Source organism: Notothenia coriiceps, unplaced genomic scaffold (genome assembly GCF_000735185.1).
Source record: "Notothenia coriiceps isolate Sejong01 unplaced genomic scaffold, NC01 NC01_scaffold00004695, whole genome shotgun sequence".
NCBI lineage: Eukaryota > Metazoa > Chordata > Actinopteri > Perciformes > Nototheniidae > Notothenia > Notothenia coriiceps.
In genome coordinates this window covers 22,866-36,140 of record NW_011337396.1, presented here as the reverse complement: position 1 = coordinate 36,140, position 13,275 = coordinate 22,866, and the positions used below count along the sequence as shown (strand labels likewise).

Here is a 13,275-nt window from a genome sequence, read left to right as displayed (position 1 = left end):
CCTTCCTCAGCCTAATCCCCTCTCCCACACCCACCCAACCCCCCTCTCCCACAGAGGGGCTCCTTAACATTTCCCCTGGTTGGGGTTTTGGTTAAATGGAAACAAATGTGTGCTGTGCTGCTGAGGTCAACACAGGGCAGGTGTGCAGCGAGGTGGAGCCTGAGGGCACACACACACACACACACACACACACACACACACACACACACACACACACACACACACACACACACACACACACACACACACACATATCCTTCCTCAATCTCAGTTGGCCATATCCAGGCCTGTTGAGGAGGAAAGAACAGTTTGAACGTATTAGAGCAGCTGAGGGGTCCAAACCGGTGACTTAATGCTGTTTCCTGCTCCTTTCTGTGGATAGCAGGTGTGATGTGTCCATATTCCTTTCAGTGGCCACTGTATGAGTTTGATAGCAACGTAATCATCAGGTTTTGGTGTCGTACCCTCAAATAAAGTGCAGGTGCTCTTTAGAGCTGCTCCTTCGTCCTGACGTTCGTAGATCAAACACAAAGGAATCCACTCAAGTAATGGCAGAGAAACCAATTCTGTGCTCACAGTACAGGAACAATGTCAGCTTAGTAAAACACTGTGACTACGCTAAGTGGAGATTTACCACACAAAGAGGTGGTGTGTTACTTCATACACACACTAATCTGCCAGATGTGCTAACCGAGCCAACTAGCTAAAGTAACGTTAGCTTGCTCGTTGTGTACAAGTGAACATCATGAAGTCAGCATAACATGTGCTACTGCATATATTGAGAAGTAAGGTGTTTCAGAGTTAGAAGTATTTCGTTTTTTGCAAATAGATCTTTGGTATATTGTGTTGTATAATAGAATGCAATTAAAAAAGTACCCGTCTACTTTTTACTGTTAATTGGTCATACATTAGCAAGCTTCAGTTAGCTCTGTCTATGGATTCAGTTAGCTACAAAGCAGTTGCTGGCAGTAAGTAGTAAATATCTACATGATCCGTTAGTCTCACTCTGAGGAGCAATGTCTTTGAAGATGAAAACTGCAGGTTAACCAAAACTACTCAACCCTTAGAATGTGTTAAATACCTCAGATGTGTTATATATTGAATGGAAGATGGAGATCTGCGGCAACCCTTCCTCTGAGGGTAACTCACACACATCTAACTGCACACAGAGTATATTTATCCTCAAAGAAGCTGAGAATGCAGCACACATGTTGTAGTGTAGCATGCCTTGTAAAACTGTTTCTATACAACACAGAAAACCATGGCAGACTTTAAAAGTGCTGCAAAGGCGACGAAGGGACTTCCTGTCAGGCATGGAGCCGCTTTGAATATCATTTTAAAGTCTCAAACATGAGACGTGAAGCCGCATTAGGTTTTTATTAACATCGTAAGTGCAGTTGTGTTTTTGGGTTAGGGTTTTTACAACGTGGTCTGTCTTTGTTTCTTCAAAAGGGATCTCCAGAATAATGAAATCTCCTGGACCATTGAAGACATGAACGGCCCTTTCTCTGCTCTGGACAAGCTGAACAAACTGTGAGTTCCTGCTCAAGGTGTTTCACCCTCACTATGTGACTTCCTGCAAATAAGAAATTCTTCTTTTGTTTTTTACAGTTGTTATTCTGAGTGTTCTACAGTTTTGCAATACAACAATGCAACAAGTGTTTGTCGAGCGCTTTAAAGTCAAATCTGATTGTAGGTGAACCTGTGAGACACTCTGGGGTCAGCAGACCATAATAACATGAGGCTAGTCAACAACATCATCTCTGTGTCCTGGACAGTGAATATGACTGACTCCTTTGTGCACCTGTCGTTCGTAAAATGAAATACTGAGATAAATCCCGGATCAAATGTATGTTCGAGGGTCTTGAACCAGTTGTGTTTTTCAGTGATTGTAATGTTATGTTAAATGTCTTTTTCCTTGTATCGTATTATATTTGTCCTTGCTTGATGTTGCAAATGGAGCTGCTGTGATGCAAGAACAATGCCAAACTCAATGTGAGTATTTCTGAATCCTAAGAGTTAGAAGCTGATACAGAGTCTTGTTGTTTCCCAGCTTCCTGCAGGGCAACCAGATCCGCTCGGTGACCAAGAAGTCTTTCTCTGGCCTGGACGCGCTGCACCACCTGTGAGTTGGCCTCGTGTTTCACTAATTGTTTCCAAAAGTTGAGCTGTAAACTAAGCAGGGTGAATCACACAGACACAGAGGCTGTTTGTTTCAGTCCTCTCCCAGTCCTCCTCTTTCATGTGGAATCAAGACAATGTATTTTTACTGTAGTGCCAGACTATATTGATCACCAAGGCTAGTGTGTGTGTGTGTGTGTGTGTGTGTGTGTGTGTGTGTGTGTGTGTGTGTGTGTGTGTGTGTGTGTGTGAGTGTGTGTGAGTGAGAGAGAGAGAGTGTGTACAACAGCTGCATTTGATTCTAATTAGAGTTTTTTCCCAGCCAAGCTGAAGCCGCCCAGACTCGGCCTCTCTTGATTAACACAGCAAACTCCTGCCCAGAGTTTTATTGTTCTGGAGCCCAGACCTTTTTTTCTCTCCATTGAAGTTGTTGTAGCGTTCCCTCTGTACGGCTGATGTTGGCAGAAAGAGGCGCCATCTTTCCTCAGGGTCTCACCAGTCCTCTTTCTCTTCTCCTCTCCACAGAGATCTGAGCAATAACGCCATCATGTCTATCCAGGCCAACGCCTTCTCTCAAATGAGGAACCTGCAGGAGCTGTGAGTAGGAATGTTTAAACACAGCTTCAGTGAGTGTGTCAGGGTGGATGTTGCACAGAGCACCAGGTGAAAGTCATTATGGTCTGCTGGGAAAGGCAGCAGCAACAGGTTCCACTAGAGCAGGGGTACTCAAACCTTTTTGTTAAAGGTCCACTTGTGAATTTTATACAAGGTCAATGGTCCGGATCAATGCCATTAAAGTAAAAAAACTCTCTTTTCCTCCGTACCCAAATCTTTTAAAAAAAGGGGTACAATGAGCGGATACAGATTTGCTGCCAATCTGACGTCAAATTGGCGGCGGACCCACAGAAAATTGCTATCAGAAACAATGCCTGACGTGTTTTGGACGTAACCACGTCTTTGTTTACATTAGCAAGCCTCGCTAACACTCAGAGCTAACCTGTACTGTCGAGCACATTAGTTTAAAAAGCAGGAAATAAAACAAGGAACTCACCTTGTGATAAACCCGCAAGAGAAAAAGCATTTGTGCTTCATACTGTTTCAGAAATAATCCTTGATGTGGTTTAGAACAGGATGGCGTTTTATCACAGCAGAATTTAACTTTATCTCTGGTAGAATTCTGATCAGGCATTAGGTCCGCCTCATCTTTTTTTTTTTTCAAGCTAAGGACCCAAAATCCAAATTTCTCTAACAGGGCTGCAAAAGAGGGGTATGAGCAGTATGAGGCATTGCTACAATGGGTGAACTGTTTAGTATTTTAAGCAAAAAACTTAACAGAAATGTTTTGTATAGGTATGGCCCTACAATATATGTTTACAATATTGCAAAATATTTTTATTTTTTATAATGGGACACAGGGTTCGGTCCGGATTGATTTGCAGTTCGGTCCGGATCCAGACCTTGGTCCGGAGTTTGAGAAGCCCTACACTAGAGCATTGATTCCAGTGTTGCTAAACAAAGGAATTTCAAATATTTCCCAAAACTATTCAGACTGAATGGTTTGCATGTTGGACACATTTTCCACACAGCTTAGCAGTTTTAGTCTCTTAATTAAGCAAATCAACAATTAAAGTCCATTGTAGCAGTGAAAAGGAAAGGAAATATAAATATGTAACTCTTAACTGCCTCTGGGGCACCAGCAGGGTAACTGAGAAGTCCAGGCAAGAATATCCTTTGGAACATTTATTTCAATGGTCCAATATCATACATAAATGCAGTTATAATTCTTTCCCTTCGGCCTTTCCTATGGATCTCCTCGTGCTTAGCATGATTGAAAAACCATATGCCATAATGGTGCGCTGAAAAAAAAATCGTAAAACAACTACTTAAATTACACTGAAATAAAAGGTAAATTCAGCCACAAGAAAACAAATGTTTACCTATAAAATAATATAAATCAATATACAGCTCCGACATCACTATTAGTTTCACTAATCAACAAATTGTCCTCATAATCTACTGAAGTACAACATGTAATATAGAACAGCCGTTTCCAGAGATGTAGGAGCGTTGAATGGAGCTCTGTGCTGTCTCCCTGCAGGCGGCTGAACACCTCCAGCCTGCTGTGTGACTGCCAACTCCAGTGGCTTCCTGTCTGGGTGGCAGAGCAGAGCTTCCTGCCCCGCGTCACCGCCAGCTGCGCCCACCCGCAGACGCTGAAGGGCAGCAGCGTGTTCTCTGTCAGCCAGGACCAGTTTGTGTGTGGTAAGTGAGGCATTAACTGTGTGCAACACCTTCACACACACACACACACACACACACACACACACACACACACACACACACACACACACACACACACACACACACACACACACACACACACACACAGCTTTTCCATTTACGAGCAGACCCAGATTGTTCAGTATTTTCCTCCCGACTCCTGGACAAGCTAATGAGTCTCCTGAAGAGACGATGTGGAAATGTACTGGGTTCAGTTAACAGCTCTCCTGGTTACTGTCATGGAGAGCTACTGAAATATTTCAGTTTCTCTGACAAGAAAATGCAAACATTATACCAAACATTGCTGAATTACCATTTCCAAACCTTATTACACAGTCATGTTATACTTTTGCTATCACACTACATTATACATGCTGAAAAAGCTTGTATTGGCACTTTTAGTTATTCACCTGGATGGGTATTTTTGTAAATTGTATTTTGTGTAATTTCTATTTTTATCTCTATTTATTAATATGTTTCTATTTTTGGCTCCTGACTTTTGTTGAAACAATGTACATTTCCCCTCTGTGGGACGAATAAAGTTATTCTGATTCTGACTACAGCATAGTCACTTTTAAATAGTACCTTCCTGTCACCCCAGATGACTTCCCGAAGCCTCAGATCACGCTGCAGCCGGAGACGCAGTCCGCTCTGAGAGGATCCAACGTGACCTTCATCTGCTCCGCGGCCAGCTCCAGCGACTCGCCCATGACCTTCTCCTGGAAGAAAGACAACGAGGTCCTGGATGACGCTGAGATCCACAACCAGGCTCACCTGAGGGTGCAGGGTGGCATGGTGGGAGAGACGGAGGTGACGGAGTACACCACCACCCTGCAGCTGCGGGACGTGGAGTTCTCCAGCGAGGGGAAGTACCAGTGTGTCATCTCCAACCACTTCGGATCTTCCTACTCCACCAAGGCCAGACTCACCGTCAACAGTAGGTTTGGGAGGGGGGAAGTCAAGATGTTGCTGTGTCTGGATCTATAAAGTCCATTTATTTCAAAGTTCTAAATGATCTGATTGAAGTTACTTTTCTTTTCCAGTGCTCCCTTCCTTCACCAAGATGCCAATGGACCTGAGTATCCGTGCCGGAGCGACAGCCAGGCTGGAGTGCGCCGCCGTGGGTCACCCCTCCCCTCAAATCGCCTGGCAGAAAGACGGAGGCACGGACTTCCCTGCTGCACGCGAGCGCCGCATGCACGTGATGCCGGAGGACGACGTGTTCTTCATCGTGGACGTCAAGGCCGAGGACATCGGTGTTTACAGCTGCACGGCCCAGAACACCGCTGGAGCTATCTCTGCTAATGCTACGCTAACGGTTCTAGGTAAGAAAAAACCTCAATCACCCCTTTACCACCAAACCGGTTCCAGGGCCAGTTTGTAGCTAGTGCCCGGTTGCAAACCATTTGTTCCTGTTTTCAAACTGGTTCGCATTTGGAACCAAAAACCAAATATGTTATAGAAATAGAAATATCTTTAATGAACAAGGACCATTAGAGATTAGCTTCGGTGGCTGGCTTAACATGAACCATCTAATACCAGAGACACGGGGTTGTGTTGCTAAACTGTCAATTCATAAAAAAATTGTAAATATGCATCAGTTGCTATTGTGACCGTCAGACAGTGCGTTACTAATCTCCAGCAGTCGAACCAAAGAAGCACCAGCATGGAGCTAGAATCTTTCTGTGGAAAATGTTCAGAGCTTGCAGATGTGGACGCAGGGCGTGTGTGATGATAGATCAGATCTTGACTGATGGATAATTCTGCTGTGGTCCTTTTTACAGAAACGCCTTCCTTCCTGCGGCCCCTCATGGATCGCACCGTGGCCAAGGGGGAGACTGCGGTCCTGCAGTGCATCGCCGGCGGCAGCCCCCTCCCCAGGCTGAACTGGACAAAAGACGACAGCCCATTGGTCGTGACTGAGCGCCACTTCTTCGCAGCGGCCAACCAGCTCCTCATCATCGTGGACGCTGCAGAGGCCGACGCGGGGACGTACACCTGCGAGATGTCCAACACTCTGGGGACAGAGCGGGGGAACGTCCGGCTGGCCGTCATCCCTAACCCCAACTGTGACTCCGGAGTTCAGGGCGGTGTGGGGGGGGGCATGATGGGCGGGGCAGGAGCGGACAATGATGGTTGGACCACGGTGGGGATCGTCATCATCGCTGTGGTGTGCTGTGTGGTGGGCACGTCCCTGGTGTGGGTGGTCATCATCTACCACACCCGGAGACGCAGCGAGGACTGCAGCGTCACCAACACAGGTGGGTGCATGCTGGTACCTCTGTACTATATAACTACGGCTGTAGTGGTAGACCTGCCACTGTCTGACTGGCGTAGCATTAGGGCTGCAACAAACGACTAATTTGATAATCGATTAATCTATCGATTAATGAAACGATTAATTGACTATTCGGACTATTACTGTATGCCTTACACAATTTCTCAAACGCTCTGATTTAGCCATCAACTTTTAGATTTAGCTTGAGGTTGTTTTAGGCATGTGGAAACTAACAATGAAGACAATAAAGATGAACACTTGATTCAAAAATACATATATTATTAAATTAACTAAACACATTTTGAACAAAACTAACATTGCTTTTTATTTAAACTAAATAAATAATATTTCACATCAAAAGAAACAACAGTGTTTTAACAAATTGTATTAAATAATGTGATAACAGAACTGTAAACAGAATAGCTGAAACTTTAACAAACTAAAGAGTAACTCCGTGTGTCGCTGCTAGCATAACACCTGACGGGGAAACGTTACTCGTGGATGGGGGGGCTACAGAGCTACTAGAAAGACAGTCGAACCCGGTGCATTCCTCCGTCTGAATGTGGAGCACTTTTGTTAAATGTTTAGACAAATTGCTCGTGTTACCGCCCTTACATGATAAACTGTTATTGAACTTTTGGCAACGAGCATCGAGATGGGTAAAGTTTAACCACACCTCGGAGCGCGTTCTCTCCACCATCTCCGCAGTGTGTTGCTGCATGTAGCAGCTGCGTGTGTGTAAACTGCCCCTCCCCCTCCCACACGGACGGGGGAGAGAGATCTCGTCGAAAATACATCATAGACGCATTTGTTTGTCTTTTTGCATGTTAGAAACGAGTTGGCGACACTAAGACTGCGATATAATGTTTTTGTGGCAATAATACATGACATATATATTTTTTAAATGTCTCCAGTACCGATAAAAAGACCAATAACTTTGGAGCTTAAGGCACGTAAAACACACGTGATGACGTCACCAACGAATCGACGACTGAATTATTTGGCAACTAATTTGGTAATCGATTTTAATCGATTAAGTCGATTAGTTGTTGCACCCCTAGTTCAAATGCGATTTTAAATGCTCACAGGTTTTACACCTCTTATTAAATGTAGACTACATTTATTACCGAGTTTATGTCCAACAGACTCACAGATCGTTGGCTGCTGAGAGAAATGCAAAATACACCGCATGTAGTACGACACAAACCTCCGCTGTGGATTTTCAAAACAAAATACAGTAAAACTATGGTCGCAGGCCCAAGTTTAGCTCTCTGAGGTCTAAGCCATTTTTTCACTTTAGGCTCGCCTGGGCTTTTTTTTCTAAAAATGCTATTAAAACATGAACCTTGGTGACCATCGGGCTGGCCTGCATGGTCTGCCTACAAAGCAAAAATAAAAAAAACGTTTTTTCAGCCCCAACAACAGCCTCTGATCGTCAACAGACTCCATGCAATGCTTCATCGGATGCATATATTAGATAATAATCTCCATCTCACTCCTAACATCCACATCTATTTTCAGCATGGATACATGTTCATAAAAGACATCCATTGTTTGTTTAATACGCTTCTTGAAATCTAAAAATAAAACACAATGGTTTTCTAGAACAGATTACAAATCGCCTGAAAATGGTACAAACAAACTGAAACTTAAGCTCGCTCCATTGCGGAGATATTCCCGCGAGATTGCGGAAAACTGAAATGTATTTATTCGTTTCAAATGTGACATTTTACCAATATACTCACGGACCACCAGGGGGCGCTCACCGACCACCAGTGCTCCGCGGACCACACTTTGAGAAGCACTGATTTAGAGAAATGTGTAAGAAAATTGTTGGTTTGTGAGATTTTAACCTACACGTTACTAAAACATATTTTACGACTCGCTGCACACACATCATAATTTATATCTCTTTGTCTCTGCTTTCCTCACTCTGACTCACCACTGTGAACCACTAGAGGTTTTGAAAATGAGCATCATGGTGGTGCATTCAGGGACACTTCACCCCTGTTATTACATTTTATTAAAAGGCTTAGGCTGGAGCCACACGAGAACGGTAACGCAAACGAACCAAAATCGTTATCAAAAAAGTCTTCGGTCCAAACGCAATAGGTACCAGAAACGTGTCCTTCCAAACGAGACCGCTCGACCCACTGGAGACGCTGTAGTGCATATGCCGGGCCTGTGAGTGGCGCTGTACTTCCGCCACCAAATGCACCAAAAGCAGCGAAGAAGACTTCCGAGGTCGCCCTTCTGTTTATTCTCCGCGGTGGATTTAGCAGCAGAGGTGGGGCTCTTTTTCTCCGTCAGTAGCAGCTGATCTCTCTCTCCTGTCCGATTAGTCTTCACTCACGTTTATGTCCATATCGATCAGATCTAGTTAGTTCTAGCTAATGATGTGACTGCCTGAGTGTCAAAGGACACCTAAACAATAAGCAACATTTTGACCGGAGAATTTTTGATTTCGGCTAATGGAAACTCTGCCGTGCGGGGGGGTCTGCTGGAGGCACCTACTGGGTGCACTGTCCTGCAAGATACCGGGCCCTGGCTCGAAACACTGTTGTTGTTGTTGTTGTTGTTGTTGGCAAAACACATCAGCAATGACGCGGGTTACACGGGGGTGAGCAGGAGAGGTGGGGAGAGGCGGGGCTATTGCATCATCGTTATCAAAAAATGATCGTATTGGGCGTAGACACGGAGCTGTTTGGCTCCCCGGAGCATTTCGTCCGCAGACCCACCTTGGGACCCGTTATCGTTATCTGCGTTTCTCTGTCGGCCTCGTGTGGCCGAACCGTCTATGATAGAGAACTGTAGCGGATACGACCGTTACCGTTCTCGTGTGGCTCCAGCCTTAGTTGAATACTCGATTCTGATTGGTCAATTCAGAACACGTGACACGTTGTTAATCCAGAACAGACAGACTGCTGTCAAGGAATGATTGACCATTGTTAAGGAAGCTCACATCTGCAGAAAGAAGTCCAGTCGAAAAGCAAACTGGGACAAGAGGGACAAGAAAACAGCGGAGAAGTAACGGGGCAGAAACCCTCCTTTTTACGCAGCGGTCCAGGCATAGACATCAAACCACAAAACATATTCAGTGTGCAGTTACTTTGGCATTAGGGCAGGGATATCTAGATACTTCCCAAGGTTTGACATAATGAATTTGACTACTTTTAAAGCAAGCGACGATGTTTTCAAATCTGTAATCAAAAAGCTCCTCAAAAACGCTATCGAAGCGGTTCCTGCCGTTGCTACGTTAGTTCAAACGGTAACAACGGACTATTTCTCTTAGCGGGTTAAAAAAAATAATAGCCTACTATTTTTTAAATCAATAAAAACATTTTCTAAATCTATAAAAGCATTTCAATTAATATTGGGAGTCATAACTACTTTGTTACTTTGTTGAGAATGTGGCCGTGTGATAAGCGGGATGATGTGCAGCGAGGCGGTCAGTATGGGGAACACCCGACAGGCGGATCAGGAGCCCGGCGCCAAGCCTGAATCCCTTATCCCTTACTTAAATGCATCACGTGCTGACAATAAGTTTCAATATAAAACATCAGATTTAAAGAGGTTTCTTTGCGAGTTTCTTGCAGCTTTTTATTTTGCATTTGTCACTCTTTTCCCTCTGTGTAGATAGATGTCTCCAGGTTTAACACTTTTTAAATACGGATCTAAAAACTAGGGTTGGGAGTAACAAATAGGTGATCTTTTATTTAGAAAAATAGCCAGCGTACAATGGACAGTTTCAATCTTAAATATTGATCTGTTTACAGAGGAATCAAAAGATGGACCACAGATGCAAAACTTTAAAAGCTATATTTGAAAGTTTTCAACCAAAAAAGCAAACGTTTTGTCTTACATTTGCCAGTGTACATTTAAATGGAGTTTAAATATTCGTTAATATTGATCTTCTTATATTATTTTGTATTTTTGTCGGCTGAAAACAAACTCTCTGCAGATTATTTTGTCGTAGCGTGTTCTTCTATACTTCACACCTGCAGCTTTTTTTATTTACCAGCATACATTTGAATAAAATCAGAATGAATATTGTACGTAGTTGGTATTGCACAGGAGTACCAATACATTTTTGCAAGTTCAAATCGTCTTAAACACTGATCTAATGACCTGGATTTTAACCGTGCAGCTTTACATAAATCAGCATTTCTCCGATCTTTTTCCCCGGTAGTTTTTCTCAGTGAATTTATGCAGCTCTGCAGGAGAAGCGCATGAAACGCCTGTTTAAAAAAGCAGGAGTCGTGTGTCTTCCAGCCACCGGATAATCCCCTGACACTGTAACCCTGTGTTGTTGGAGCACCTGTTGTTCATAGTTGACCTGGAGGAGGTTAACTTCTTCAGGTAAAGCAGAGGAGCCGGGGACAGCGGCCTCAACGCGGCGAGTCAAACGAGGGCCCGGGGGGAAAAGACAGCCAAAAATTGATCATGACCGTCTTTGAACTCCCTCCTTATTAAAGTAATCAATCAGGGAGGGAATATATGAGGCTGCTGCAGGGTCACCGAGCCCAGGGTGCTTCAATGGAGAAACTGTACGCACCGCGGAGGACAGAGTTGTCTTTTTACGATTCAAAATATTTAACAAAGTATTTTTTAATTTACTTCAGGAACACCCGGAGACAAATTACGACTCAGAACGACACACAGGAAGTGAGAAATATTTCTGCGGACGTTTTTTTTGAACTGCGACACATCAATTAGAGCGAGGTTAACGAGAAAAGATGAAAAAGACGAGACAGGTGAGTAGAGGAGAATCTGTTTAGATGCCTTTCCAGATCAGGATGGTTTGAAAAGAATCATCATTTTTAAACAAACTTACAAGAATAAGATATATGAAAATATCTTTACAAATATTTGATCTTTTACATTTGATAACAAATCAATCCTTAACTAAGCTCCACTTTTGTATTCCCTCATCGTAAGTCCCTCTGGATAAATGCATCACTTTAATGTCTGCTTTAATTAGCATTTAAGTAAGAAATATAACATTAAATCCATCATTCACATAGTTAAAATCATTCTTAAATACCTTTTTGTTTACTTGAATTTGTAGAGATATATTTGTCTTTAATAATTATTATTATTATATGTTATATATTTGTACACGTATTGGCTCTAATCTGTATACGTCTTCTCCACACAACCATAGGGAGATGCCAGCTGAGCATCTGGAAATTCTTCACTTATTTATCATTTGTATATTGTAATATATGTTGTATTTATTGTTGTTGTCATGCTTAAACATACATTTGTATTACATTTAATTAAATTTTATCTTAACATTTTACTTACATTTTTATGTAAATATATTTATTTTGTTTATTAAAGACTTATATTTAACTTCTTAAGGTTTATATATATATATATTTATTTCATTTATTTGATACTTTTATAGCGAACTCTAGTTTCTTATGTTTGTATTGACAGGTTTTACTTTATTTAATGTTAGTATTATTGGATACACATACATTTGGTGTATTTATTTAATATATTTATTGCATATTCAAACTCAAGTTTCTTGAGTTTATATTGATATTTTTGACTATATTTATATTATTATTATTACATTTCTATTGGATCTTTTTGTTGCACATTCTTACTTTTTTTCTAAATATTTTCACTTTATCCTATTTGTTTATTATTACTGTTCACTTAACTTATTTTTTGTACGGTTTATATTATTATCTTTATTTATTTTAATCTGTTTACTGCGCATTCAAAGTCAAACTCCTTGTGTGTATACGCTTTGATCCTCTTTCGATCAAATTTAGAGCTACTGTCTCAAAACCCAAGTTCCTCGCAGTAAAACAAAGTGTTCTGTTTCTGATTAATGTATTAGAGGAATTTAAAAAAGTCCCACTTATCGGAGCGATCAATAAAAGCACCGCGCTCAGACAGCAGATTGTTAGAGAATCGTCAGGAACTAAACTCTCTGATTAACAGTTTGTTCTGCGTCAGGACTCTAAACGAGATTAGCCCACGAAAAGGACTTGACCTGAACTAAAAGTTAAACTGGTATCAAGAAGATTTGCCAGCTGCTGCATGTTGTTGACATCACTGTAACACACACACACACACACACACACACACACACACACACACACACACACACACACACACACACACATACCATGTATACATCACTTCAGGGGACATTACATTGACCCCCATTTTGTCCCCATAAGGGAGGCGAGTCCCCACACGTGACTGCGTAAACAGATTTAGGTCCCCACAAGTATAGTAATGCTAGGACACACACATACACACTCACACACACACACACACTCACACACACCCTCACACACACACACACACACACACACACACACACTCACACACACACTTACGGCCCGTCCACACAGCGTTGTGCGTGGAAGCTTCAAAGCTTCTGCCCATTCACTTTGAATGGGGTGATTGGCGGAAGCTTTGGCGGAAGCTTTGGCGGAAGCTTTGGCGGAAGCGTCAGCCAATCGAATCATATGCCAGTACAAGATCTAGTCTATCAAACTGCGTGCTTGTTTGTCCGGGGCGGGAGATTCATGTGATTGGTTGTTGGTCGAGTTTCAGCCCCCCCCCCCCCC

At 42.7% G+C, this 13,275-nt stretch overlaps 1 protein-coding gene across 1 annotated transcript in view; it reads left to right on the top strand.

The window, feature by feature from the left end:
* Nucleotides 1-13,275, top strand: part of lrig3 (leucine-rich repeats and immunoglobulin-like domains 3) — a gene marked incomplete at its 5' end in the record, with an annotated part of 28,505 nt that overhangs the window by 1,812 nt on the left and 13,418 nt on the right. Inside the window, 7 exons of the mRNA XM_010767751.1 lie at nucleotides 1,453-1,533; nucleotides 2,054-2,125; nucleotides 2,647-2,718; nucleotides 4,220-4,383; nucleotides 5,003-5,338; nucleotides 5,445-5,726; nucleotides 6,186-6,662. Of these exons, the coding sequence (XP_010766053.1) occupies nucleotides 1,453-1,533; nucleotides 2,054-2,125; nucleotides 2,647-2,718; nucleotides 4,220-4,383; nucleotides 5,003-5,338; nucleotides 5,445-5,726; nucleotides 6,186-6,662 (1,484 nt within the window). The remainder of the gene's footprint in view (nucleotides 1-1,452; nucleotides 1,534-2,053; nucleotides 2,126-2,646; nucleotides 2,719-4,219; nucleotides 4,384-5,002; nucleotides 5,339-5,444; nucleotides 5,727-6,185; nucleotides 6,663-13,275) is intronic.